The sequence below is a fragment of the Mus caroli genome, chromosome 11 (assembly GCF_900094665.2).
Source record: "Mus caroli chromosome 11, CAROLI_EIJ_v1.1, whole genome shotgun sequence".
NCBI lineage: Eukaryota > Metazoa > Chordata > Mammalia > Rodentia > Muridae > Mus > Mus caroli.
Window position 1 is genome coordinate 5,948,108 of NC_034580.1, and position 26,796 is coordinate 5,974,903.

The 26,796-nt window shown below is 39.3% G+C and overlaps 1 protein-coding gene across 1 annotated transcript in view; it reads left to right on the forward strand.

The window, feature by feature from the left end:
• Positions 1 to 26,796, forward strand: part of Abca13 (ATP binding cassette subfamily A member 13) — a 471,059-nt gene that overhangs the window by 62,927 nt on the left and 381,336 nt on the right. Inside the window, exons 10-18 of the mRNA XM_021177120.1 lie at positions 421 to 620; positions 5,134 to 5,261; positions 5,925 to 6,025; positions 6,262 to 6,435; positions 8,157 to 8,362; positions 9,058 to 9,200; positions 15,174 to 15,288; positions 16,911 to 21,584; positions 23,711 to 25,513. Coding sequence (XP_021032779.1) covers positions 421 to 620; positions 5,134 to 5,261; positions 5,925 to 6,025; positions 6,262 to 6,435; positions 8,157 to 8,362; positions 9,058 to 9,200; positions 15,174 to 15,288; positions 16,911 to 21,584; positions 23,711 to 25,513 — 7,544 coding nt within the window. The remainder of the gene's footprint in view (positions 1 to 420; positions 621 to 5,133; positions 5,262 to 5,924; positions 6,026 to 6,261; positions 6,436 to 8,156; positions 8,363 to 9,057; positions 9,201 to 15,173; positions 15,289 to 16,910; positions 21,585 to 23,710; positions 25,514 to 26,796) is intronic.

Below are 26,796 nucleotides of genomic sequence, written 5' to 3' on the forward strand. Positions count from 1 at the left end.
TTAGCACCTGCTGCCTTATGTGTGTCATTCCCAGGCCTGTCACAAAGTGGTACTGAGCAACTGCTCATTAATGACGGGATATATGTTAAAGCTCAGCATTCCAGCAAACTCTCTGTAATGTGATTGTTCAACTTTCAAGTTAGATCTTTTGAAGCAAAATGCATAGTTTTAACTTCTTTTCTCATTTCTTCTGAAGGAATAGTAAAAAGAATAGAGAAATAATATATAAGCAGTGTGTCCCTTGTAGACATTTATAATCTTTAATTTTTGAGTAGACATGAAATCATAGTACAATTGTAATAGACATTTTAATTGACCAGAAATCAAAACAGTTATCATTTAAAATGTTTTTTTTTACTATTTCTTAAGTACAGTGTTTCTAATGTGATTGATAATCTACCTTTGTTTCTAAATTTGCAGTTGTTTGACCAGTGGCAGCAGGGTAATCTGCTGCAGAACCTGCTTACAGGTGCCAGTCACAGTCTGGCAGCCCTTAGGGAGCAGTTTAAGCAGCAGAGCCACTCGTGGAAGGTGGTGGAAGCCCTGCACACTGCCCTGCTCATCTTGAATGACAGCTTGGCAGCAGATGTCCCCAGAGACTACCATCTGTTTCCACAGATGTAAGGCATATGTATATCTTTTGCCATTGAGTAGGTTTGATCACACTGACATGCTAGGAATGTGCAATGATGCTGGTAGAAACCATTTCTGTAGAAGTACAGCTAAACATGGATGCCAAGTTAGTACATGGGAAACTCAAGACGTTTTTTTTTTTTATTGTGGGCATTGCCAGGATAGATCTATGCAGTTTCTGGACATGGATGTGGATATATAAATCTGTCTAATGGGCTGTCTGGATGTGGTGGCACACATATCTTATTCCTGTGCTCAGGAGGCTGAGATCTCTTGAGTTTAGGAGTTCATCCCAGTCTCAGTGACAGTAGTCCGTATCTCAAAAAATGACCAACCAACCCAAACCAAATGAACAAACAAACAGAAGTAAGTAACCATACAGTAGCATGATCACATTGGAGAAGGCATCAGCTTCCTGAATTTCAGATTGATGCCTTTGTCTTAAAATGAAAATGCACCCCCAACATACACATCAGAGGTACTTTCCCATGAAGTGCATCCTGTATTTATTCATACTTGAAGACTATATGTTGAGAAGTATATTTGTTAGGTAGGTATTCTGATCAGTGCTGGGCAAGTGAAGTAGTTTTGTAAGAATAGCCTGTTTCTGGATAATCACGGGGAAGGGTGTATTGTACAACAAGTGAGCAGAAGTTAGCACTGTTCTAAAGATTAGTTTGCATGGGGGCGGGGGCGAGGCCTGGCTGGTAGTTGAACAGCAGATGTACTTGTGTCTGAGATCTGCTTAGCAATAGTTTCACAACTCTGTTTTCAATTCCAGGGCCAATGAGTTCCACTTTGACTGTGTGTGTGCATGTGTGCACACATGTGTGTATGTGTAAGTGCATGGACATGTGTGTGTGTGTTTATGTACATATGTGTTAATGTATATGTGGGTTGTTTGCATATGTGTGTGATATATGTGTTTGTTTATATGTATGATATGTGTGAATATATGTGTATGGTGTGTCAATATGTGCATTTGTACATTGCATATGCATGTGTGTGTGCTTTGTGTTTAGTGCATATATTTCTATGTGTGTTAGATGCACATGGGTGTGTGTGCGTGTGTATGTGTGTGTAGTAGTTTGTGCTAATGTGAGTCCTATTAGTCTCTGAAATTAATGCTTTCTTCAGAACACCAAAGAGATGCCCTAGGCCATGGAGTATTGTGACTGTGAGTAACAGTGTCATAAATGCTGTAGAAAGATGGATATGGGACACAGCAAGATGCCTTGAGACAGGAGAGGAACATAGAACAGGGCTATCAATAACTTCAGGTACAGGACACTGTATTTGTGATCTTGAAGACTATTCTGCTGGTTTGCTTGGGCAACATAAGGGACAGATTGTTATCTAATACATTAATAAACACACCACAATAAGTGACCTCAATTATCCTATAGACACTAAAGGCCTCCTGACACTTCGGCCCAGGGTCTTGACTGTTCTCTAACACACAAGAAGAATGAAATCCAGGGATTACCCTTTTGTTTCTTAGCTCATTCAGATATTAGGGAAGCTGAAGATTTCTGTGTATGCTGTCCACCAAACCAAGGCTTACCATTCTGTGCACGATTAGGTCCAGGAAGAGGAGGGCCTGATACTGCCTTAGCTGTCTACCTGCTGAGTGCACAGGGCTATTTCCCCAGGAATCTCCTTTTTCATTCAGATACCACTAGTGCCAGATCTAATACAAAACTGCCTCCTATCCTGTCTGGGCAACAAACAGATTTCATCACTTGTACAACTCTGACCCTTTTGTCAGCCTCTCTGGACCTCAGCCATCCTACCTGGTATTGACCACCAGATAATCTCTAAGGCTTTTTCTAGTTACTAAATCATTGGTCTTCTGGAGATGTGACTCTGACCAGTGACCTCAGCTCTTCACTTTACAAAAAGGGTTAGTCTATCAACATTGCTACACAACTTTGACTGACAGAGAGTCCCCCTGTTTCCACTATACAGACAGTGCCCGCACTCAGTAGAGGATAGTCTCACTTCTGCTAACATCTGCTTTTGCCTCCTTCTAGACTTTCCTATGTCTTCTCTTCACAGATTCTCTGTGTTTTCTTACGTGGATGTCAAATGTCCCCTTATACAACTTCACGACTTTGCAATCCTTCTCATTAATTCTGTTATTTCTGGAGTTGTTTCTTCCTCTGTGTCCTTCTTCCCTTTCTCCTCTCTCCTCTTTTCTCCTCATGCCATTCTCCTTTTCCTCTTACCCTCTTCCTTCTCTGCAGTGTCTTCTTCTTTCTCTCCTCCTTTTCTTCTTCTTCTCCTCTCCTCTTCCTCCTCACCTTCCTTCCTGTTCTTTTCCTCTTCTCTCTTCTTCCCTTTCTCCTTCCTCTCCCTTCCCCTCCTCACGGAGTCCCATCTCCTCAGGGCTGTGTGAGGTTGGAACTCTGATCACTTTCTCTATGATAATGCTCTTTCTTACCTGCCATATTTGTGACTGGCCACTCTGGTCTGAACCCTGTAGCATTCTTGAGTGTTTCCTCTACTTTAGGGACTGTCCTGCTGCTTTGGCTATACCTCTTTGGACTGTCTCTGTTTAAATCTTGTCTGTCTCTCAGTATCCATACTTGTATGAAATTGAGCAGCCACTTGTACAGGCTTCTATAAGATCCTTATTCAGCCCTTGTCAGGAAACTGATTGTCTCATATACCAAGTGTTTGTCCAGGAACTCACACTTGTTTTTAATTCCTTGGGTCCATAACCAATCTTTCACATCTTCCCCTGAAGTCAATGAAGACTCTTTCATTGTCTTGAGACTTTGTTCATGCTGGTTTGGTGGCTGGGCTGTGGGTCTACATCTAGACTTTGATGCATAGCAAAGATTCTGGGTAACATGGACTCTTAGGATAACCCTGGGCATTCCATCAAGACCTGACTCACCAAACACACATATAACTCTTTGCTTACAGATATGGTCTTAAAATTCCCTGGCTTGTTTGAGCTTGAAGAGGCTCAGCAGCCTAGATTCAGATTCCATAACAAGTTTTCCACTTGGCAAGGAAATAAAACACAGTTGTCTTCTTTCTCATTCTTCCTATGAGCCAATCTGCTTGCTCCTCAGTATAGCCTAGAATACTTTAGAGAATGAGCCATCTGACCTTGCTTTGTCCTATGTAAGACTCCATTTAAGATGCTACCCTTCAGGCTGGGTAGAGAGAGGTGGTGTATCTAGGGTGATGGACTGGGGATGGATCCTCCTTCATGTTGGTTTCTTTAAGAGAAATGTCACTAGGACTCTTCCTCACTCTTCTATACTCTCTGCAGTGGTGACTCCAACAGCAGACTGTCTATAATACCAGAGCCACATGTCAAGCATATACTTTACCTGACACTGGTGAGATGCTCTGAGGAGACCAAGTGGATGCAGTCCAGATGCAGACAAAGCAGTGCATCCCCATCCAGGTTTCAGCAGGGTCGAGTGAGGTGATTTGTTTAAGCTCCTAGGCAGATCTCTCATTTTTTGCCCTTCGCCTGGCCATTCTTTTCCTGGTTGAAGATGCACTGTGTGCACATGAAGATGCAGGAAGTCTGGATTTGGCTGTTCTTGGCAGGCCTGCTCTGCACTGTGATCTGAAGATGGTTCTTCAGGCTTCCACATTTGTTTCCATTTCAGTCTTTTCTCGTTCTCAGTTCTCACACTAACTTCCTTCATACTGTCTTGTCTTCATTGTCGTCTGCATTCCTTTGAGCCATGCACATATCATCCTTCTTAAAGGACTAAAGCCCTAGTGGACCACGTGTTGGGCCACTGCCTCTTCCTGCAGCCCCAGACCCCCAAGTAGAGATGCAGAGGCAGATATGTATTACTGGAGATTCTGCCCTCAGTGGTTTTCTGACTGGCATTCAAGGTGAACATCTTTACAAAAAATCCTTATAGCAGGCTCAAGGTTGAATAGCTAGCCTCACCCCTCAGGCACTGGAGGTATCAAGCAGCCTTATAAGTTATATATTTTTTCCTTTGATCTTGGAGACTCTTAGCTTATCCTATGCAGGATTCCTTTGATGGGTCTTTTATGCCTTTTATTCCTTTGATGGGTCAATATTTTGAAAGTCAAATTAATTTTCTGTGCCTCATAACTGTAAGCTTTAAGGCATTAAAAAAAAAAGTAGTTTCCGTGTGTATCCCAAGTTGGCCTTTAACTCACAATCCTTCTGCATTTTGGCCTGCCAAGGTCTGGGATGATAGGCATACACTGTCATTCCCAGCAATGCAAATATTTGTAAAAATAAGCTGATCCTTCAACCTAGTTTTCATCTGCTTCATACATTTCTGGAGGTAAAGAGAATATTTAGTTTGATTCTGTCTTCTAATAGAATTCCCAGGAAAATATTCAACAACTGACAGTGCAGTTTGCAGAGAACTCAGCTAGGGGCTGAAGTTAACTTTCCAGCCTCTGAGAACAATTCCCTAAGTGGTGGGGCATTTTCCTTTGCTTCATCTCTTGACTTGGTGCATTTGCTTATTTTTTTGTCCCCAGATTCCAGCATCTAAGCAAGTTGCAGCATGCACTGTCAGACCTGTCCCCATGGCCAGCTCTGAAGAGATTGCTCCTGCTGGATACTGTTCTCAGGAACAGGATTACCCAGGATTTGCGATTTGTTCAAGGTGAACCAGCTCTGTTTTTCTTTGTCACCCACTAAGTGTTCTTGTGCCTTGCTGGTGAAATTATGTCATATTCTGCTGTTTAGCAGAGCCTGCAGTGTGGTCTGGGTCAAGCCATTTCATGGGACAGCTGAACTTTCTCACTGACACTAATCCCATGATTGTCAGACTGAAGGTGCCCCCAGGACACTGTGCATAAGGGCACTGGAACCTCTGCTTGCCTGTCCTCGGCACTGTTCAGAGCCTGCATGAGACTGAGGTCTTTCTAAGAATGTAGAATGCCCTTTTGTGAACTTTCATTGCCTGACAGGTATTTCTTCTGCCCTAGTTCGAGGAAGTCAAGGTTACACTCTGCTATCATGAGCCAAATCCTTTTCACCCTTCTAGGAAGAAAAGAAGAAGACCCTGTGAGGGGGCATTGCTTTAGAAGAAAGTGTTCTTGTAGAAAGCATCCACACTATTGAGTTTTCAGAAAGGATAACAGAACACTCATTTCATCATGTTCCCATTTTCCTTTCTCATAAGATAGTGAAGCATTTGATAACAGGCTAAGTTGCTGAAATTCGTGTTTTTGGAATTTACTTTACTGTTTCATGGTTATGGAGAAAATCTAAGATGGGGGAAACCTAATCCAAATGGAGGGTGAAGCATATTTCTGTCTTGCAGAATTTCTCAGCTACCTGGAGAGGTCAGCAAAGGATTTTATACCTGCTGGGTCTGAAGGATGGAGACTAGAAAAGGATGTGTTATTTCAGGGGCTAAGCCAGGTAAAAATTATACACAAACCATTTCCTACAAGATATTAAAAAAACCCGGAAGCAGTATTCAGCTTTGCCAGTTGTGAGTTTTGCTGATGACATAAGGAGAATGAGCAGATTTTTTTTTTTTTAATGCTGGGATTTACTTTAACGTGGTTGCTTCTATTTGTAGATATTGATAACATTGGGGAGCATCACTGAGCATTCCTAAATGTCCCCCCTTTCCATCCTTATTAATTTTTCAGCTGTTGACAAAGAATGCTTCTGCCATTTGCCAGAATGGACATTTGTCTCAGGAGGGTCCCCTCCCCACTGGGAACTCTAGCATATGGAGGAGTGTCTGGGGAGTGCTATGCCATACCCTATTCTTCAATGAGACCAGTGTTTTAAATGAGCTGCTTCGAGCAGTGAAGGATGCTGTAAGTATCCACCATTAGATCTCTCCAACAGCACCAGCTGGACTCCTGTTAAAGGGTAAGTCACCCAACATGCTAATACTGAACCTGGAATTTGGACCGTATAAGTGTTGGCAGCCCTAGAAGGATGCTGCTGCCTGAGTGGTGGCTATTCTTCAGTTCTAGTCCTCCTGACTACTTGGGTGTGGTGGTACATACTCCCTGCCACACCCTTCCTGGCTATCCCTGAAAGTACTTCGAACTCCCAAAAACATACATCTGCCTCTTGTGTTTCCTGGTCTCTTCCCCACTCCATTTTTTCCTAGTTGCATATGGGAAGGAAAGCACAGAGTGAACTTTAGTGATAGTTAATGTACAGCAGCTTGTAGTCATGGCTTTTAGTGATGAGAAGATTTGAAAGTCACTTTCTTCCCCTGTCACTGCCTAGCATCTTGGCAACCATGCCGAACATTCACAGATTATGGAATATTTCGAAAAATATTCCATAAATATCAACTTCAGCACTTATCTTTCTTACCAAGAATTAAACTATAATATTCTTATGTTTACCATTTTGTTCCTCTCACAGTTATCTGTCTCTTAAAAATGCATTAGAATATAAAATCAGTGAAATAATAAAACTAGTAAAATAGAAATGATTCTGAACAAAATTAAAGTGAATATAAGAGTGTGTACATAGTCAAGCCCTCCCTGTCTTCTCAGCGTTTATAATGCATGCCAAGGGGCATAGAAACATGAAGATCTTCTCTGGCTTGTGTAGGGCAGGTAACATGAGTATGTAACAGTTCAGTATCTGGAAGTTTCCCCAACATTTTTGTGTTTTGAATGTGGAGGAAAACTTGGAAGCTAAGAAGAGTCATAGAGGGTTCTTGTTAGACAGAAAGGTGTACCTGAAGCTACGCAGGCCCAGGGAAAGCCCATGGGGAGCTGGGCCTGACTCAGTGGGAATCGTAGGTGGCAAGCATGGTTCTTCAGCTGTATGAGACAGCTTCTCAGCCAGAAGTCGGTGATTTGTCCTAACCAACCATTCGAAAGCTCAGTGGTTGGAAACAAAAGATTCTATGTTTTCATGACTCTGGGCCTGAGGGAGGCTCAGCCAGGTAGAGTTGTCTTATTTTTATAAATGTTCTTTGTACAGCTGTAATCTTGTGATTATAGGGGCTGGAGTTTGGGCAGTGAGGTTGTGGAGCTTACTTTTTTCTATAATAACCCCATGTGGGCTTTCTTGACATTCAAAGATTCATAAAAGCAACTGGGAAAGAAGAGAAGTTTTCAAAGTTTGTGACAATTACTCCGGCTGAAATTTGTACAAGCCATTCTGCAGCATTTATGGACTAAAGTGTCAGAGATAAACCTCAAGGGACTGTAAGAGGGGTTACCATCAGGGTGTTTAGCAGGTCTGATTCTCTGAGGACTTTATTATGCATTCACCCACCATATCTGGGGAGATCATCTAACGCACATGGCAACAACATTAGGATATTTATTAGATGCTCAATGACATGGGGAATAAAGAGTCTTACTTTATTGTTAGGTAAAGATTTATTTAGGGGCTACAAATTTGAACAATTGAGTAGAAGTTCATGTCTACAACTACCTTGAGATCACTGTCCAGAAGTCCATATGGAGACCTTGATAAATGAACAAGGTAGGCTCCATATCAAATGCCCACACAAAATGGCTTACTTAACTTTTGACAGGTGTTGCTTTTTCTTTCTTTTTAGGGTCATAGTTTGCAAGCTGTCATTGCAGGACACACAAATGGATCAATTTCAGAACATGGTGGGCATATTGGCTGGCAGGATATTGGGACACAGCTGTCAGAAGTAAGCCTTACCTGTTCTCGGGTCTTCCAGCTTCCAAGAGCTGTTACCTCACCTGAGAATAGTGTCTCTCCTGGTGGTTGTGAAAGCCAGCTTGTCTCCATAGTGTAAGTATGTGTTGGATGGAAAACTTTTCAGGGCTTAGACTTTGGAAGGATTTCAGGTGCTACTTGGTGATGGCTCAGCATCATAATTCTGTTCCTAAAGAGTAGAATGGAAAGATACCTTAAAGACCTTAAAGAGATTAAACCATTGTTAATATAAGAGAGCTTCTAGAAAGAACACATTAATAAAACATTAATAAAAACTATGGTACAGTTTCTCTGTTTGCTGTTTTTCCTGTTCACGACTTATAAGCTTTCATGACAAGCTTCAGGTCTGTGTGGAACCAAGGCTAATGTTTTCATATAAGAGACTGCTCAAGTGATCCATACCATTTTCCTATTTCATGACCCTTTACACCAATAACCACTTTTTGTGGCTGCTAATAAGCCCATAGTCAAGTAAACCAAATAGGGATATATTTTTTCTTAGCCTCAAAGTTTATTTTATATTGTTGTGTTCATTTTCTTCTTGCTTTTTGCTTGATTTATTCTTTTTTGTTTGTTTTATATATTGCCATTTGGTTTTTCCTCATTTTCCCAATCGAGGTATAAGAATTCATAAATAATTAAATATTAAGTGAACTATTTAAAATTCTAATTGCTTTTTAATGTTTTCGTGCATTGCCTTTGGTGGGTCTATAAGTATATGTCAGTGTGAAAACAGTTAAGTTCTACCTTTTGGATTCTCTTGGCTTCAGGGTATCTCACATACTTGAAGATGTACAAATGTCTATGCAAAAGAAGTCCTACTGGAAAATCCTCTCAGAAATCATCAGGAAGACATGTGAATTGGCTCGATATGTGAACATGTATGGAAGTCTTCAGAACAGTGAACTGATATGTAAGTCAGGGGGTCTTAATAGGAATGTGTGCTGTTTTCCCCACTTAGTAAGATAGAGTTACAGTATGAAGTGTTGTTATGCATCACGGAGGGAAGTCTAAAGTGGGAGTCCCTGCAAACGAGGCTAGCTATTTGAGTTACTGTGTTCAGGGTTGCTTTGTAGCTGTGATAGGCCTGCTTTGTCTGCCTAGGCTTTCGCAGTGCGATTTACAGAGATTTTATTCACTCTAAGAAACTGTCTTGTTTAGATGAAAACATTTATTTGATTTTGATAATTTATTTGCTCACTGAGAGTTTGGTATATGTTTTGATCATATCCATCTCTTTCCCAATGCTTCCCTTCCTCCATCCCCACCCAACTCTGTGTCCTTTTGTAATTTTTTTCAAGTCATTTTTTTTATTAGCTATTCTCTTCATTTACATTTCAAATGCTATCCCCAAAGCCCCCTATACTTGCCCCCAGCCCTGCTCCCCAACCCACCCACTCCCGCTTCCTGGCCCTGGCATTCACCTGTACTGGGGCATATGATCTTTGCAAGCCAAGGGACTCTCCTCACATTGATGGCCGACTAGGCCATCCTCTGCTACATATGCAACTAGAGACACAAGCTCTGGGAGGGGGGGTTTACTGGTTAATTCATATCTTTGTTCCTCCTATAGGGTTGCAGACCCCTTTAACTCCTTGGGTACTTTGTCTAGCTCCTTCATTAGGGGCCCTTTTTTCCATCCAATAGATGACTGTGAGCATCCACTTCTGTATTTGCCAGACACTGGCATAGCCTCACAAGAGACAGCTATATCAGGGTCCTGTCAGCAAAATCTTTCTGGCATATGTATAGTGTCTGGGTTTGGTGGTTGTATATGGGATGGATCCCCAGGTGGGACAGTCACTGACTGGATGGCCATTTCTTCAGTCTCTGCTCCTAACTTTGATAGGTCTGCCTTTATATGTGATTTGAGCTATTCCCCTTACTGCTTTTAATAAACTTTCTTTGTTTTGCGCATTTGGTGTTTTGACTATTATGTGGCCAGAGGAATTTCTTTTCTCGTCCAATCTATTTGGAGTTCTATATGCTTCATGTATGTTTTTGGGCATCTCTTTCTTTAGGTTGGCGAAGTTGTCTTCTACAATTTTGTTGAAGATATTTACTGGCCCTTTAAGTTGGAAATCTTTACTCTTTCTTCTATACCTATTATTATTAGGTTTGGCCTTCTCATTGTGTCCTGGATTTTCTGGATGTTTTGGGTTAGGACCTTTTTATATTTTGCATTTTCTTTGACTGTTTTGTCAATGTTTTCTCTGGAATCTTCTGCACCTGAGATTCTCTCTTCTATCTCTTGTATTCTGTTGGTGATGCTATGGCTCCTGACTTCTTTCCTAGGTTTTCTATCTCCAAGCTTGTCTCCCTTTGTGATTTCTTTACTATTTCTAGTTCAGTTTTCAGATCCTAGATGTTTAATTCCTCCACCTGTTTGGTTGTGTCTTCCTATAATTCTTTAAGGGATTTTTGTGTTTCTTCTTTAAGGGCTTCTAGATGTTTACCTGTGTTCTCCTGTATTTCTTTAAGGGAATTATTTATGTCCTTCTCAAAGTCCTCTATCATCATTATGAGATGTGATTGTAAATGTCTTGTTTTTCTGGTATATCAGGACATCCAGGGCTCACTGTGGCAGGAGAACTGGGCTCTGATGATGCCAAATAATCTTGGTTTCTGTTGCTTATGTTCTTGCCCTTGCCTCTTGCCATCTGGTTATCTCTGGTGTTAGCTTGCCTTGCTGTCTCTGAGTGTGGCTTGTCCCTCCTGTGCTCACAGGTGTGTCAGCACTCCTGGGGGACCAGCTCTCTCCTGGCAGTGCATGACTATGGAGAGCTGTAGCACAGGATCAGCTCCAGGCACCGTGGCACAGACATTTATGCTTTAATTAATTCATGAGTCTTGTGGAGAGTTAAAAGGAAAACCCGTTTAGACATTCTCCTCTTCAAGCACAGGTTCTGACTTTTGTATTTCTGCTCTGTTTGATCCCCCTTGTCCACTTATTTTCCTATTTGATGATGTTAGCAGCTACCATCTGCTGCTTTTTTCCCTCCATTTCATCTGTGGACTACATAGCTCTCTGTTTTCTCTTGTCATAATACGTACAGCTTTTTGGGAGATGACCTCAGGAAAAGGCATGTATTTGATCTTCCAATTGGAAGTCCTCCAGAGAAAATGTCTTGACAGTTAAGGAACCTAGAATCCGAAGGGGCTACCATCTCAGTTTATTTTCATTGGGATGATCAAGGGTGGAATGGTTTCTAGACTAGTGGTTCTTAACCTGTAGATTACAACCCCTTAGGAGGTCAAATGATCATTTCACAGGGTCACACATCAGGTATTCTGCTTATCAGATATTTTCATTATGATTCAGTAGCAAAATTACAGTTATGAAATAGTCTTATGCTTGAGGGTTACCACAATGTGAGCAACTCTATTAAAGGGTCACACATTAGGAAGGTTGAGAACCACTGCTACAGCCTGTGTTTACTCGACTATTGGGAAGGCAAGTCATCTTTTAAATCAAGGGCATCACAGAGATCTTATGGTTCATTGGAGAAGCCTAAATGGAGTTCAAATTAGTGGGAGAAATAGACACAACTAGAGATGAGTTCCAGGTAATGCTTATGTTCACAGAGTAGCTAACAACTCATCACATGAATCAGGATTTGAAGAATGAACATAACTAACAGGCAGAAACATAAAAAAAAAAAATGTCCCTATGCTTTCTCCTTGTAGTTCCTCATTCATTCTTAATCAGATTAGAAACTCTTTCCACTCTACATTTTCAAATTACAAAACCTTTGTCCATTTAGCAACTTTAACTGTCAGATGGAGAGCTATATAGCTAACAAGGAGGCTTATAAATAATAGCTGAGATATTCAGTATATTTAGTAGTCTGTGGAGTTTTTTTTTTTCTTCTTATGGTATGTGTACTTTACGCAGCTAATTGCCCACATCTTTGTTACTGACAGTGTGGTCCCTGGAACAGCAGCAGAAGCATCTGGCATGCCATTAGCAATGCAGATCACAGCCCTAACTTAGACCTGCAGAATAGTTAGAATATGCATTTTGAGATGTTCAAGGAACATGTAAGCATGCAAACATTTTGAAACCACCAAATAGCAAACCATATGAAAACGCCCTGCAGCTGTGTGAGCATCTTTAGATTACACATTATTTAACCCTTCCTTCCTCTTTCAAGCAGGCAACAAAAATGAAAGAACTGCAAACTAAGAATGTGGCACAAGGGTGACATGACATAGCCCGGTGAACAGATCTAACTATTGTATATTATAGAGTGCAATTTTACCTCATAGACCAAGCAGGGGTGGAGTATGGTATGATAGTATGGGCTTTAGAAGCAGATAAACTTGAGAACAAATATTGCATCTGACAGATTTAACTGAGCTAGCCAGCAATATCAAAGATATTATTTTTATCCTTGATAAAACTTTATAAAAGCTTACTTTACTATGTTTTTATTATGACCCACAATAAGAGGTATCTAGCAAGAACTGAAGGTTGAAGGTTCACGTAATAGATAGCACTTTCCTATCCTTTGCCAGTGGAATGAACATTTGGATTAAACTTTTTTTTTTTCCCCACAAAGAACAGCAGAGGAGTTGACTGTGGAAGATTTTATTTTCATCTTTTGCTTAATTTCTTTCTGTTTCACTGCTCGATTTTCTGATAGCATCAACTTGTTTCTTATGCAATATCACACACCTCTGACTTAATTTTACTGGAGTGTTTCCATTTTCCCCTATAGGCACTTCGTTATTTTAGTGGGGACTTGATGAGGCGTAATGAATGTAACTCTTATGCAATTTTGCTTGAGAAATAGATGCTAAAGAGGTTAAATTGCTTGCTTGAAGTTAGAAATATTTTTGTTTAGAAAAACCCATAACAAAATAAGACATGTTTAAAATATATAAATGTGTATATATCTTTTTATTTTTTTTCTGACCCACGAGTAATTAGCTGATGTATGATTTCATTTTCAAATATGTAGGATTTTCAGTTATATTTCTGTTATTGATTTCTACTTAATTTTTTCTTGGTCTGTAAACATTCTTTATACCACTAGTCTTGCTAACTTTTTGTGATTTTTTTTAGGGTTTAGAAAATGAGGCTTTGGTAATTGTTCCATTGTCCAGGGAGGGAATTAGTCCTGTGTTCACGCCGGGTGGAATAGTTCTTGCACATTATGTAGTATATTTTGTTAGCAGAATTATGTAAATCCTGTAGTTTTGCTGATACTTTGTCCCCATGTCTAATTATATCTCAGAGTACAGCATGGATTAGCCTGTTTATCTTTGTGCTTTGTTTTTATCTTCTGTGTTGTGTCTGTTTTATCTTCTGTGTTTTATCTTCTAGTTGTTTGTTTTTATCTTCTGTGGTGTGGAATTGTGCTGTCAAGTGTGCACATGTTTGGAATCATTGTGCCTTTTTGATGACTTGACACTTTTACTATCATGAAATGACGACATTACTATCTAGATTCTACATTGCTTGATGACCTTTTTATTAATATTGAGGGTCATATGTCTTTTTAAAAATTTTTTCTTCATATTTTAAGTGCATTTCTTACATATAGTGAATGGTTAGCTCTTATCTAATCTCATAAGCTTTGTCTTGTAAATGTGTAAATAATAGAGTGTAAATTGAATAGCACAAACCACATGTGTGGTTTATGTTCTTCCTCATTCCATCATGTCTATCTATTTTGACCAATTATTTTTCTCATCATATTTCCTTTTTATTTGTGGAATTTTTTGTTGGATGTCAAATACACATTTGATCCTTATTCTGTGCTAGCCATTTTTCATTCTTATAGTTAGCTTATTCCTTTAAGTTCCTGGCTTTATAGCTTCCCCTCTCAGTGTGGGAAACAAACACCAGGTTTTGTCCATGTTAAGCAAATGTTCTACCACACTCCTAGCTATAAGAGTGCTTTGAAAAGTATGGTGTGTTCAATCTGTGACTCATGCAATGTGCATCTCAAGATAGCTACAACTATGACCTAATATATTTGTAGATGATAACATTATATTGCAATGTCAAGAGGCTAGATGCTCCTGCTTTAAAGATATGTTCCTCATCTCAGTTATCTTTAGAGATTACCTATAACTAGTGAAAATCTTTTTTTGTTTGAGGTACTTGGTAAATTGATGAAATTATAAAATGTTCCAATGTAACCATGAGGGTAAATTGATGAAATTATAAAATGTTCCAATATAACCATGAGCAAAATATAGTATATCCTTGTTATTGCATGATCATTAAACAAATATTTTTAATGTTGTAGGAGGTGGGGGAGTGAAGCTTTCTTGTCTCAAGCAGTGTCCTCACATTATTAATTAGTTCTCATCTGCATAATAGAGGGACACATACAGTTTGCAGACCCCTCCTAGGCACTGCTTCTTTCAGAATCTAAGCTTCAACCCAACACAGTATGTCCACTGACCACCAGGTCACCTACCCCATCCTTGTACATTGTCCTAAAGCAGTGATTCTTATCCTATGGGTCATGACCCCTTCAGGGTTACATATCAGATCTCCTAAATACTGGATATTTACACTGAGATTCATCACAGTAGAAAGACTTATAGTGATGAAGTAACAATAGAGTAATTTTATGGTTTAATATGGTTGCTCATAATAAAGCACTGGAGCATTATAAAGGTTGCCATCTACTGTTCCATAGTCTCTCTAAAGCAATAAGTAGGATAATCATAGGTCTCCTCTTGCTTGCCCTCTATCTTACATGAATCAATGTTTTGCCCTGCTCAGTGGCCCATTGTGTCATCATGACTGGAAGCAGATGTCAAATCACAAATTACCAAACCTACTTCATTGTTTTTGAAACATATTAGGGTGATCGGCTATATTTTGCTTGTCTGTTATACTCAGATTGTTGATGTTTCTTTTTAGCTTTCTCTGAGGACTCTCCTTGTTATATACAAGACATGAATTGGAAAGTCATCATTGATAATTATTTTATATTTTTCAATAACTTTAAGAAGTCTCCAATAACTTCCATAACCACGTAAGTTTTATAGACTCCCAGGTATTAACTATCATAAGCAAATGTCAGTCATAGGCTACATTATTTTAATGGCTATGAGCTTCACTTAAGCAGGGGTGGTGTTTCATATCAGGCATCCAGTATTTGTCTATTAGGTGTGTGACCACAGGAATAGGATTTTCCTAAACTGTAGTTTACAGTTATGGAGTTTGTGCCCTGATTGAATCACTCAAGTCTGGGAGCTGTACTGGGGTTGGATGGGACAGGAACTTTGCATATAATAGTATAACTAAGACTCAGGATGAGACCAAATTTCCCTGTGAAGTTTGTTTAAGCCCTGAGTTTTGAACCTCACTTCAGCATGATAAATCCTGTATCAAGGGTCTAGGTTTCTCTGTGTTTACAGATTTCCCAAGGGGTGCTTTCAAATGCCAGCATTTGCAAGCATTTTGTTCCTAGACATGAATTTCATTACCTGGTGAAGCCTTTCCTGTGGGCACAGGAGGAAAGGAGGTGACATGACCTCTGCACAGTCACAGAATACCTGCACATTCTATGTCCTGAAAACTTTAATTATTTAACAGCTTTAGTGAATGCAGCAAAACCACTCTGAATGTGCTCTAAAGGCATGCTATATGTTATATCTGTGAACTCAATAGAGTTAGTATGGAATTTTTAAGGAAAGAAGCTATAGTTAATTCAGCATTGATTTAAGGGATGAAAATATTAGAGATTAAATATAATTTATGCCAAGGAAGCTGATTTCAGCACACACACACACACACACACACACACACACATATACACACACACACCAACACAACTGGCTTTGTTCTTGCCATATGCTAACAGTGCAACTTCATTAATTAAAGAAAATGAGAAATTTGTTTTTCATAAGATTAAAATATTGATATGTGCTTCCAAATTCAGTTATGGGATGAAGTAAGACTGCTGCTGTGAGAGTCCTTCCCAGGATGTAACATGATGGGTACTTATTGCAGGGTTATTCTGGCACTATGTATCTGTTGCAATGTTACTCTGGCACTGTGTGTCTGTTGTAATGATACTCTGGCATTATGGCTTTTAGTTGGCCTGTTAAATGGGCTTGACTCACTGTTTGTATCAGACACCATTCTTATTGCTGTGGCAAAATTCATGACATCTACTTCATGGAGGAGAGATTTATTTTAGCTCATGATCTCAGAGAGCTTTAGTCTCTCCAGGTAGGCAAGGCATGATCATAGAAGCAGCCATTTGTGCTAGAAGGAGTGTGAGTCAGGTGGTCACAGTGCAGCCAGCAGCCCAATTCATTTTGAATGGAAGTATGAAAACAAATTCAACAGGTATAAATGGCAGACTTGTGCTTAGCAGTCATAAATATTGATTAAGAGGGGAATGAGATTTAGAATGTATTCTCCCCTATAATAGGAAACAAATTTTAAGTTAAATATTTGCAGTCATGTTGGGATTTCTAACAGTAATAGATGCTCATGTTAGTTTGACATGACATAAAAACTGTACTGTCTAGAAAATCTTTTGTTTTGACCACTATAAATCATTACATGTCTATAAATATCTTAGAAATTTGAGGCATTGAGTTAATTTTTCTTTCTGATAATAAAACAATTCTATCTGTATCATAGGGCCTTCAATTTTACAAAGCACCTTTTAGTGGTGGACAAGAAGTTGCACACCCTTGAAAACGGACAGATGAACATTCTTTTGTCGTTTGTGGAGAAATTATTATCTAATCCTTCTGCCTCATTCCCTGCTCCTGAATTTGATAATCTGTCTTCTCTCGCTGAGCTTGTTTTCAATGGAAGTGCTTCATGGCTAAATCATTTAAAACGTTTAAAGGCAGACGCACATGATGCTGCTCCTCAGGAGCTTCTGGAATTTGATAATCTGGTCACTGAAAAAATTCAAAGACTTAAAAATCATTGGATGAAGAAGGAATCTAAAAATATTTTGAACTTTTTAGAATTAATACTTCTTGAAATTAATTCAGAACTGCAAGAATTCCGGCTCACTGGCATTTCACAAGAAGAAAGAGCTATCATTAAAGTCTTTTCCACACTTGTAAATTTTTCTGTTGCGGAATATGAAAAAATTCTTTGTAAACGCTTTAATTTCTCCCAATTGTTCCATTCCTATTGGCCCAAATCACCAGCCATTAATGCAGACTTTATACATTTAAGTGAGACTATAATACACAGTCTCTGTGAACTTAGCTTTCTGACACAGGAACAAGTCTCAATAGCGCTGAACACTGTCTATGCTCTGCAGAATACATCTGAGCTTTTCTCTGCCCTTTCTGAGCCACAAAAACAAGAACTGGATAACTTTTTGACTCATGTATACATAAATGTCTTCAAGGACAAAAACATAGCTCTACTTCTGCAAACCTATTCCTCATTCTATCGATATATTCATAAATTCTTCAACATTCAGAATAGAGAGCCTCTGATAGCTTATCTTACTCAAATCTCCAGACACATTTTGGACCTCATAAAGCAGTTTAATATCCAAAACATCAGAGAAGCACTTTCGTTTTTATCGGAGACAACAGAGGCTCTTGGGATGATATCGGAAGTATCTTACTGTCAGCAGTTGCTTTCAATTTTCAAATTTTTAGAACTTCAAGCCTGGTCCCTGATGGCAAGAGGGGGACCAGCAGAAGCAGTGATTCATGCTAGTTTGACAGGCCTCAAGCAGCTGTTTGTAGCAGATGAAGGCTTTCGTGTTTCTCTACTTCAGTATGTCACTCAGTGTTTTAATGGTTCAGCAGAAACCCTAGTGGCGAGTGAATGCTTCATTCAGGAAAATGCTACCATTTCTTCTGTGAATTATTCAGGAAACGATGGATCTTCCCTTCCTTTTCCATGGACACAATTTTTTTCCAACCTCTCAGTAAATGGTAGTGTGATCAGCGAATTCACGGCCATTCACTGCACCCTTTCATGGATTCAGACGTGGGCTGAGATCTGGAGAAGCATTTCTCAAATATTTAAACTTGAGCTGAGTATTTTTACTCCTCTTCATGTTGGTATCACTCAGCTGTTGAATGACCTGGGAAATTATGCGAACATTTCTAAAGACTGCCAAGGAATAGTTCCCACATATCTTACTGCTAGGCTCATATTAAATTTGTTTAGAAATATAACTCAGGAGAATAACTTCCATGACTGGGATGGCCTTCAGGACTTCAGGGATCTTTGGGTAGCATTTGGTAATGAATTAACTGCAGTACAATCACTTAATCTGGACCAAGTTGAGAAAACTTTTATCACCATGGAAACCTCCCTGCACCAGCTGAAGACATTTCCAATGAAAATAAATGCAAGCAGGGAGTTTTTATATTCCCTGTTTGATGTTTTCATTGAGTTAAGTAAAGCCTCAGACTATATGGAGTTGATCAATAACTTTCTTTCAAATCATCTTCCTGATCATCAAGCCAAATTTGCAAGCATCATCACGGAGCTGAAAGAAACGATATTATTTCTTAGGCATGTGTCACAGGGTAGAACTTTATCAGCATGTGCTGATATTTTCCAGAGACTCACTGAGTTGATTTTTGAAGATAGCTTATTACTTGTGAACACTTCTAATAAGCCAGAACATATTCTGGCCATGTTAAGTTCTATGTTTTCGTCAAAGAACACAAGTAGCAGCCTGGAAGGGTGCATCACATGGATAGACATCATAAACCATCTGTGTATAATGTATAACTCAAGTTCCTTGCCCAGTCATAGTCATAACATACTGGGAAGCTTTAAGGATATGGGGGACAAAATGAGCTCTGCATTGAACATTTTAACTTGGATGCTAAATAAGAAAAGACCCATTTGTCCATGGAATGAGTCAAATATAAATTGTGTAAATATTTACCTGAAAGACATAACTGACTTTCTAAATATTATAGTTACTACAGGCTTGGAAAAAGAGAATGTGCCCAATGTTGAGATTTTATTATCTCTTTTCAATGATTCCACAAAGCAGGTAGACATGATCATCACCAACTTAACAGAAGATCTCAACGTTGCTTCCCAGTCCAACTGGAAGCACTTCAAGGATTTACTTCTAAGACCCACAGAAATGTCAGGTGATATTCCTGACCAGTTTCAGAATATTTGGCAGCACATCATAGCATTGGGGAAGGAAATGCAGAAGTTTTTAAAAGGTATTTTCCATAGTGTCCTTGGAAATAATGCCTCTTCTAACACTGAAACAATGTTTAGTGTATTCTCTACCAGTCCAAAGGAAGGAGATATAAGGCATTTAGGCAAATCAGTTTACAACTTAGCTAACTTTGCTCTTAACCTAACTCATAATCTTCAGAATTCATCAGAAGTAGTCCCACATGAAATATTGAAAGCTGTAGATCTTAGCATACAATTGTCACGGGATGTGTTCAATTTTTTAATGCCTGCTGTCCATTTCAATATTCCACAAAATTCAGATCATGCTCAAACTTTAAAGAAAGTGACATCTCTCATGCATTCTCTCAAGAAGGCAGACATAGAGCTTTTAGTAGGCCAGCTGGGAGAAAACAGTGAAATCCTAATGAGTTTCTTTAAGAATCTCAGCAGATCAGGTATTGACAACTTGGGGGTCAATATGCTTGTGGGCTTAGTGGAAAAATTTGTAGAGAGTTCACATTCATGGAGTGTTAGCCACCTGTTGCGTCTTTCCCATCTGCTTCCCAAGGATGTGGTGGATACTGTGTTGGATGTATATTATGCTCTTCCCCACATTGTGGGACTCCTTCAGAGAATTGTAGATAAAAACATCACAGAAAGCCTCAGGGATGTCTATAACTTTACCCTTCTTCATGGCATAACCATGTTCAAAATCACCAAGGAAGACTTTGCTGATGTGGTTAAAACTCTTCTGGATACAGTTGAGTTGGTATCAGATGAGCCAGCTATTGTTCCAGAAGCTTTGATGTGCCTTACCAGGGTTTGGTGCTCAAACTACACAACTTTTAGGCTTGAGAAAAACCCTAAGATAGAAGACTGTAATATCCAGAGGCACATGCCTTCTTCCTTCTTTCACATGGTGACCAGTCTACTGGATCTTCTTCACCTGCCACCCCCAAGTGACTTACAGTGCATAGGTGAAAAGTATGCAGTGGAAATAACCAGGAAAGTGGCCTGTGCAGTCCATGAGCTAGCAGACTGGAATTCCATTCTCTCGGAGCTATTGGAGATTTTCCATGTTAAAAATTTACTTGTGAAAACTGTGCAGGCATTTTGGCATAAGGTACTGCTCTTCATGTCATCTTCTGGAATTCAAGGCAATGACAGCATCCCAGAACTCTGTCCTAGTAGTACCATAAAGCAAGGTGCTTTGCAAATCATAGAAAAGCTAAAATATGTCAATTTTTCAAAATTCTCACTGGGTGAAACCATTCTGGACAGGCTAGGTAACTTAGAAAGGATTCTTACCCTCACTAAAGGCACAGAGAAATCTGTCCAAAATGATATTTACTTAAATTTGGAAAGGTTATTCAAATTGATTTCTGCTACTTGGACTTTAAGAAATAGTACTCATTATCTACTCTCTCCAATCACAAACTTTCTGAATGGAAATCATACAGATAGAAGTTTATTTAAAAACAATAAAACAAGTTACAACATTGAAGAACTGTGGTTGGACTTTAAACAGATTCCCAAAGATCTAACTAGTAACTTGAGCCTAGGACAATTACTTTCTGATATTAACAAAAATATCCAAGGTGCAGGTCTTCAAAACACTACTGTGCAACTTCCTCAACTTCTGGAACTCCTGGATTCATCACCATTGAAGACATCAGAAATTATTGAAGGTTTTCTATTTCTCATAAAACCCTGGCTTCGTGAGTATGAAAATGAAGACTTCTTTAGGTTTATTCAAAATCTACTCAATGCCATGGTCAGTGGGAATTCAACTGATGTAAGTATGTTGGCCAGGGATTTTACTATGTATTTGGGCTATCTCAGAAACCAATCTAGAGAAGGCAAGTTTGATGTTGGCTTTTTTAGCCATATGCTAGATCAAGAACAGCTCACTGATCTCTCAGTTTTTCAGCAGCTTCTTGAAAGCATTGTGATGAATTCAGTTAGTAACTTTGCAGAACTATCTCAGGAAACAGCTCCCAGTTTCAGTGCCACCAACCTTCAAATAGCAGATCTCATGAATCTCATCTTGAAGCACATGCAGTCCAAAAACGATGCGGAAGCTGAAGGAAGCACAGAGGATTTCCTGAAGCAGCTTCTGGAGACATTCTTCTCCTCCTTGATAAATGGATTGCATAGCAATGTCACTGCAGAGATGAGGTGAGTGTACATAGGCATAGTGTACATAGTGCATAGTATCACACAGTCATGCTGGTGGTGCAGCCCAGCCAGCTCAGTTTCTGGAGTAGAGAAATGCCTAGCATGGCTCTTGTACCAGTGTTTGGAATGGCCTTGGAAGTGGTTTTTCTCACAAAGAGCATTTTATGATTGCATTAAGGTAACAACTTCAATTTCTACTTAACCAGTAAACAGTCAAATCAAGCCTCTGTTCATCTATAATATTATTTTTCAATTCAGATTTTAAAGACAAGACATTCTTTCCTACATACAAGTAAAAATTTTATTTTATATAGATATTTTTTTACACATACAGGGTGGTCACTATTTCAATTGTATTTCTTGTCTCGTCACAAATACAAGATCAAATATTAATTTCTAATTAATCTGATATTCATGCCTTGAACCATTAAAGTAGTCATATTATCTCTATTCACAATCTTCTAAAATCTCTCTGAATGTTAGTAATGAAAGTTCTCAAGCGAAATCCCCATTTCCTCTGTGTTGTATTACTTGGGAGATGCAGGGACAAGTGGTACAGCAACCATGCAGCACAGGAAGTTGATTCCTGTGACTCTCAAGACCAGGTAAGTATGTTGAACCTCAGAGGAACAGCATGCAGGAAGAGACAACCAGAGCAGCAGGAACTCCCGGTGCAGTCTGAAGAGGTGGTCAACAAGGGAGATCCACAGGGTGAAAGCTGCCTACTTAGCTGCTTCTGGGGTCTCTAGGATAGAGGGTCTTGGAGACTCATATAGTCTTCTGACGGACTCCGGCAGGCCCATTTAATACAGTTGCTTTCTGAATGTCCTAAACTTAACTCATTAGGGACTTTAAGCACTTGTGCAAGACCCTTTTCAGCAGGATCTTAGGTTAGTTTTGTTATATGTAACTGGGAGGAAGCATATTGGGTTACAAAATGGCCATCACCTCTCATCTTTTTCTTTCAAGGGATTCTCTTCTATAGTCCACCCAGCTCAGACACTTGTAGGAAAGGGCATGTTGAGGCTATTGGTCTACCTCATCAAGTGGATATATCACAGACCATTACAGATTTACTGAGTAATCTGCTAGAACTTTTAAAATTCAGAACAAGATATAAATAGGCTTTCCACTTTTCTAGATGTTAACTGGTCATATCAAGAATCATTGTGTAAGCAGAATGCTACTTCTCATTTTCCTGTTACCTTTAGTTCTCCCCTTCTCCTCTCACCAGACCTTATGTCTTCAGCGTGTTCAGGACCTGCTGCATTTAAGAGAGATTGGCTACCTGAGAATGGATGGGAATTGTTGACAAATGCAGGTCTTTCTGTAACCTAAACACACAAGAAGAGTTCTGGTGTAGAAAATAGTATATACACAACCTCAATGACAATAATTTCATAGGATCTTGGCTTAATTTTCATTCTGGCCAGATCTGAGGTGCCCTGTGTCTCTACAGCCTTGTCCTGCCTGGGACTGTTTATATGAACTCAGATCTGCAAACCTGGTGAGACTATGGCAGAATCTCATTATAATTTTAAATGTCATTTTCTTAAAGTTGAGAACCTCAGAATATACATTTGTCCAATGATAGTTGTTGACATACTATTTTTATACTCTTGATACTAGCTTATCCGGACACACACACACACACACACACACACACACACACACACACACATCCATATGTATGTATATCCTTCAATTATATAAGTGGTTCTTCCCTTTCTTCATGGAGTTTCTATTGTTGAAGAGGACTATAAAATTTAATCTAGCCAATTTATCCATCTTTTTCTCATTTGTAAAGCTTAATAATATTATAGAAGTAAAACAATAGAATCACTATATAGTCTTTCTAGATCTCTTTTCTAAAAGCAAATATGAGGCATTTCATATTGTTACATTCAAGGAATTATCACAATATTGCCTATGAAGTTTCTTCGTTGCTTTCATTATTTGAAAACAAAATGCCAGGCTTCATCTGAGCTATATTAGGATCTCACTCCTTCACTCAGTATCACCTTCCTATGATGTTATTGTAAGACAAACAAATTATGATGTCACTACATTTTAATCTTTTCACTCCTAATTTATATAACATGACATTAAAATATGTAAATTTTTAGTTTTGTCCTTAGAGATAAAATCCTTGCAATTCTGAAACTGGATCCGTTCCTTACCTGGATGAACAAGAACCCATTGATGAACATTTTCTCAGGTCTCAAGACACTATATTATCTGATTAAGAGCTCATTTTCATTAGACAACAGAGAACTCTCTGGAGTCCTGAAGGATTTATCTCACACCCATCCAAGGGAGACCACAGTGAAAACTGATGCCGAAGGCCATTTGGATTTCTTTACAGTAGTGACTCAATTTCTCTCCCAGGTTAATACTTCTGAGGACCTCTCCAAATTCAACCAAAATCTCAGGTCTGTTCTCCACCTTGTACAGGAAAGTTCTACAGAAATGGCTACTATTATTGACACTGTCTTACATTCAACTACTAGGGCCTGCTACTCCCCCTATCCTATGCTTCAACATAGCACAGTTGCTAAGCTAAATGACTTGTTTTCTGTTGTCAACAGTTCATTCCCTCTAAGAAGCAGAGAAATACTAGAATCAACTATGAGGTTATTTGGCACTATTTCCCAGGTTGGTGAAGAAAGTCATGTCCTGGAGTCAGCCTTAGAAATATTTAGAACTCTGACTATGCTGGTGAATAGCACTGTTGAACTAGGCGGTCTTGCCTCATCAGCGGACTCCATGGTTAGACTTCTCAACCTAGCCAAAATTGTTTCAAGAAAGATGGCTACAATGTTGGGAACCCTCTCCATCTCTAGCACAGAGGACTCTGGGAAATTCCTTGACACTTTGTATTCCTTCATGCTACAAAGTGTTCAACATCATGTGAAGCAAATAACTACTTTGAAAAGAGGAGATCCTTTTATAGTTGAAAAGACAAAGGATTTATTGATACCATTTCTTGACTTGGCCTTTGGAATGATTGGAGTCACACCTAATGTATCACAGGACTCTGATGTTTTCAGTATGCCATTTAGCGTACTTTCATATATCAACCAATCCAGAGACTTTTCTGAGACTTTGGAAGGAATGGCTGAAAGCTTAATTTCTATAAAAATCAGCTTGAGAGATTGGGAGCATTTTGTGGCAATGATTAAAAATAGGACTCAAAATTTCTCTATTGATGCTGCTGACTTATGGGAAGAAATTTTAGATTGTTTAGTCCCTATAAGTAACATCACCACCCAAATGGACTTCTTGAAGCTTTATGAACTCTCTTCTACCAGCCATCCTCAGGTCCCGAAACAGGAGAGAAGTCATGATGTAATCCGGTTTTTGGATGGAATGTTAACAGATAACAGCACAGAAAGAGAGACTTTCTTGAAAATGGTGATTGACCTCACCTTACAAGCTCTTTGGAATGGCTTAAAGGAAGATAACTGGGATATTTTTAATCTCCTGTTGACATTTGCCCAGCATCCAAATGATCTTTTAAAAGCCATAGAATCAGTTGTAGAGGTTTCTAGTGGAATCCACAGTGACAATCCAGATGATTTCAACCGAGATTCATTTTCTGATTTGTCACTGATTCAGAACACTACTCGTTATCAGCTTGCAAAGGCTGTCCTGATTGGTCTCAGCAAAGCAGGCTTCTCAAGGGAAGGCCTGCCCCTGAACAACACTCAGTGGACACATTTCACACGCACTTTGTTTCACCCAGATTACAACAATTTTCCTAATTCAGTCCCTCATCAGAATGTCACATCAGCAAAGGATGGGAGGACCAAGGATGAAATGATGATAATTCTTCATGGCTCAGAACCAATGTCACACCTCCAGAGATTCCTGAAGGCATTATTTGTATCAATTGAGCACTGGCAAGAAGTCCCACAAGCTGAGCAAAGGTATTTTAATCCCTACTTTGTAATTTATTCTTCACTATAGTACGGTAGCACTTGTATCACAAGAAGTACTCATATCAAACCAGATTAAGCAGTTTTCTCAATTTTAACTTTGTCACCCTTTGAAGCCAGTATTCACACACAATGATCCAAGTCAACGAATTCTTTCCCGTGTTCACCTCATTATTTGGCATCCAAGTATGATTTGGATTAATTTTTTTTTCTAAATCCAAAAGTAAAAGTCTTTCCTTCTAGTCACTTGTTTTGAGACTGGATAGACACATCACGTTTGAGAGGAAAGATTAACCACTGTACCTATGCATGTATTGCAGCACTAGCACTACTTTGTATCTCAGTAATATGTATTGTTATTATATGTCAATAAAATAATAACACAATGAATTGTAAAATTTTGACAAGTCAGGTGTGTTAGTCACACATAGTCACAGCAGCCATAGGTGCCAGTATTGGGTATGTAGTCATGAATGTGAAGTATCCAGTTCAGTCACAAGATTATGCTTGTAGTTGTAACTAACCATAGGAAGCAAACAGGCGTCTAATGACTCCTGCCTGCCTTAAACTCAGCCCTCTAAACCCTCCCATCACTAAATGTTAGATTAAAAGACTGGCATTAAACTCACAATCCTCAAGCTCCAGTGTACTACTATTAAAGGTATTGCCACCACACCTTGCTGGAAACATGTTCCTAAAAGCTTCAGAGTCACGAAATCCAGCTCTGGCATTAGCCTGCTTCCTTGGTCTGGAGGATTTGTGTCCTTTGATATACAGAACCCTAGGTTGCTTTTCCCTACCTCAGCTGTGATTCCTGGATGTGGCAAGGCTAGCTATCCTGTGTCCTTGTCTGTTTACTTTCCTCTCAACCCCATGTGGCAATTTAGAGATGTTATGTAAATACTATCTCATTTTCCACCAGACAGGCTGACCTACTTCCTGTTAGTTCTGTTGCTTCAGAACTATCCTTTGAATATGATAATTGTTTATGGCTTGGAATGATGTCCTTACTTAGTGAAACAGATGTCTCATTATTTCACATTTTAAATACTGGCTTCCAGGGACTCCTGCTTTATCTCCTTACTGTCTTTGATCCTCAACTACAGTGCTTAAGTATCCTGTTCTGCTTGGGATTTTCTTATAAACTGGAGGTAATCCTGGACACTTCTGTTCTCTGAACTCAGGTTTCAACTGAGATTTTCAGTGCTCCAAAGATAAAACTTTCACTTTACATCAATGTGCTCCCTCCCTCCCTCCCTCCCTCCCTCCCTCCC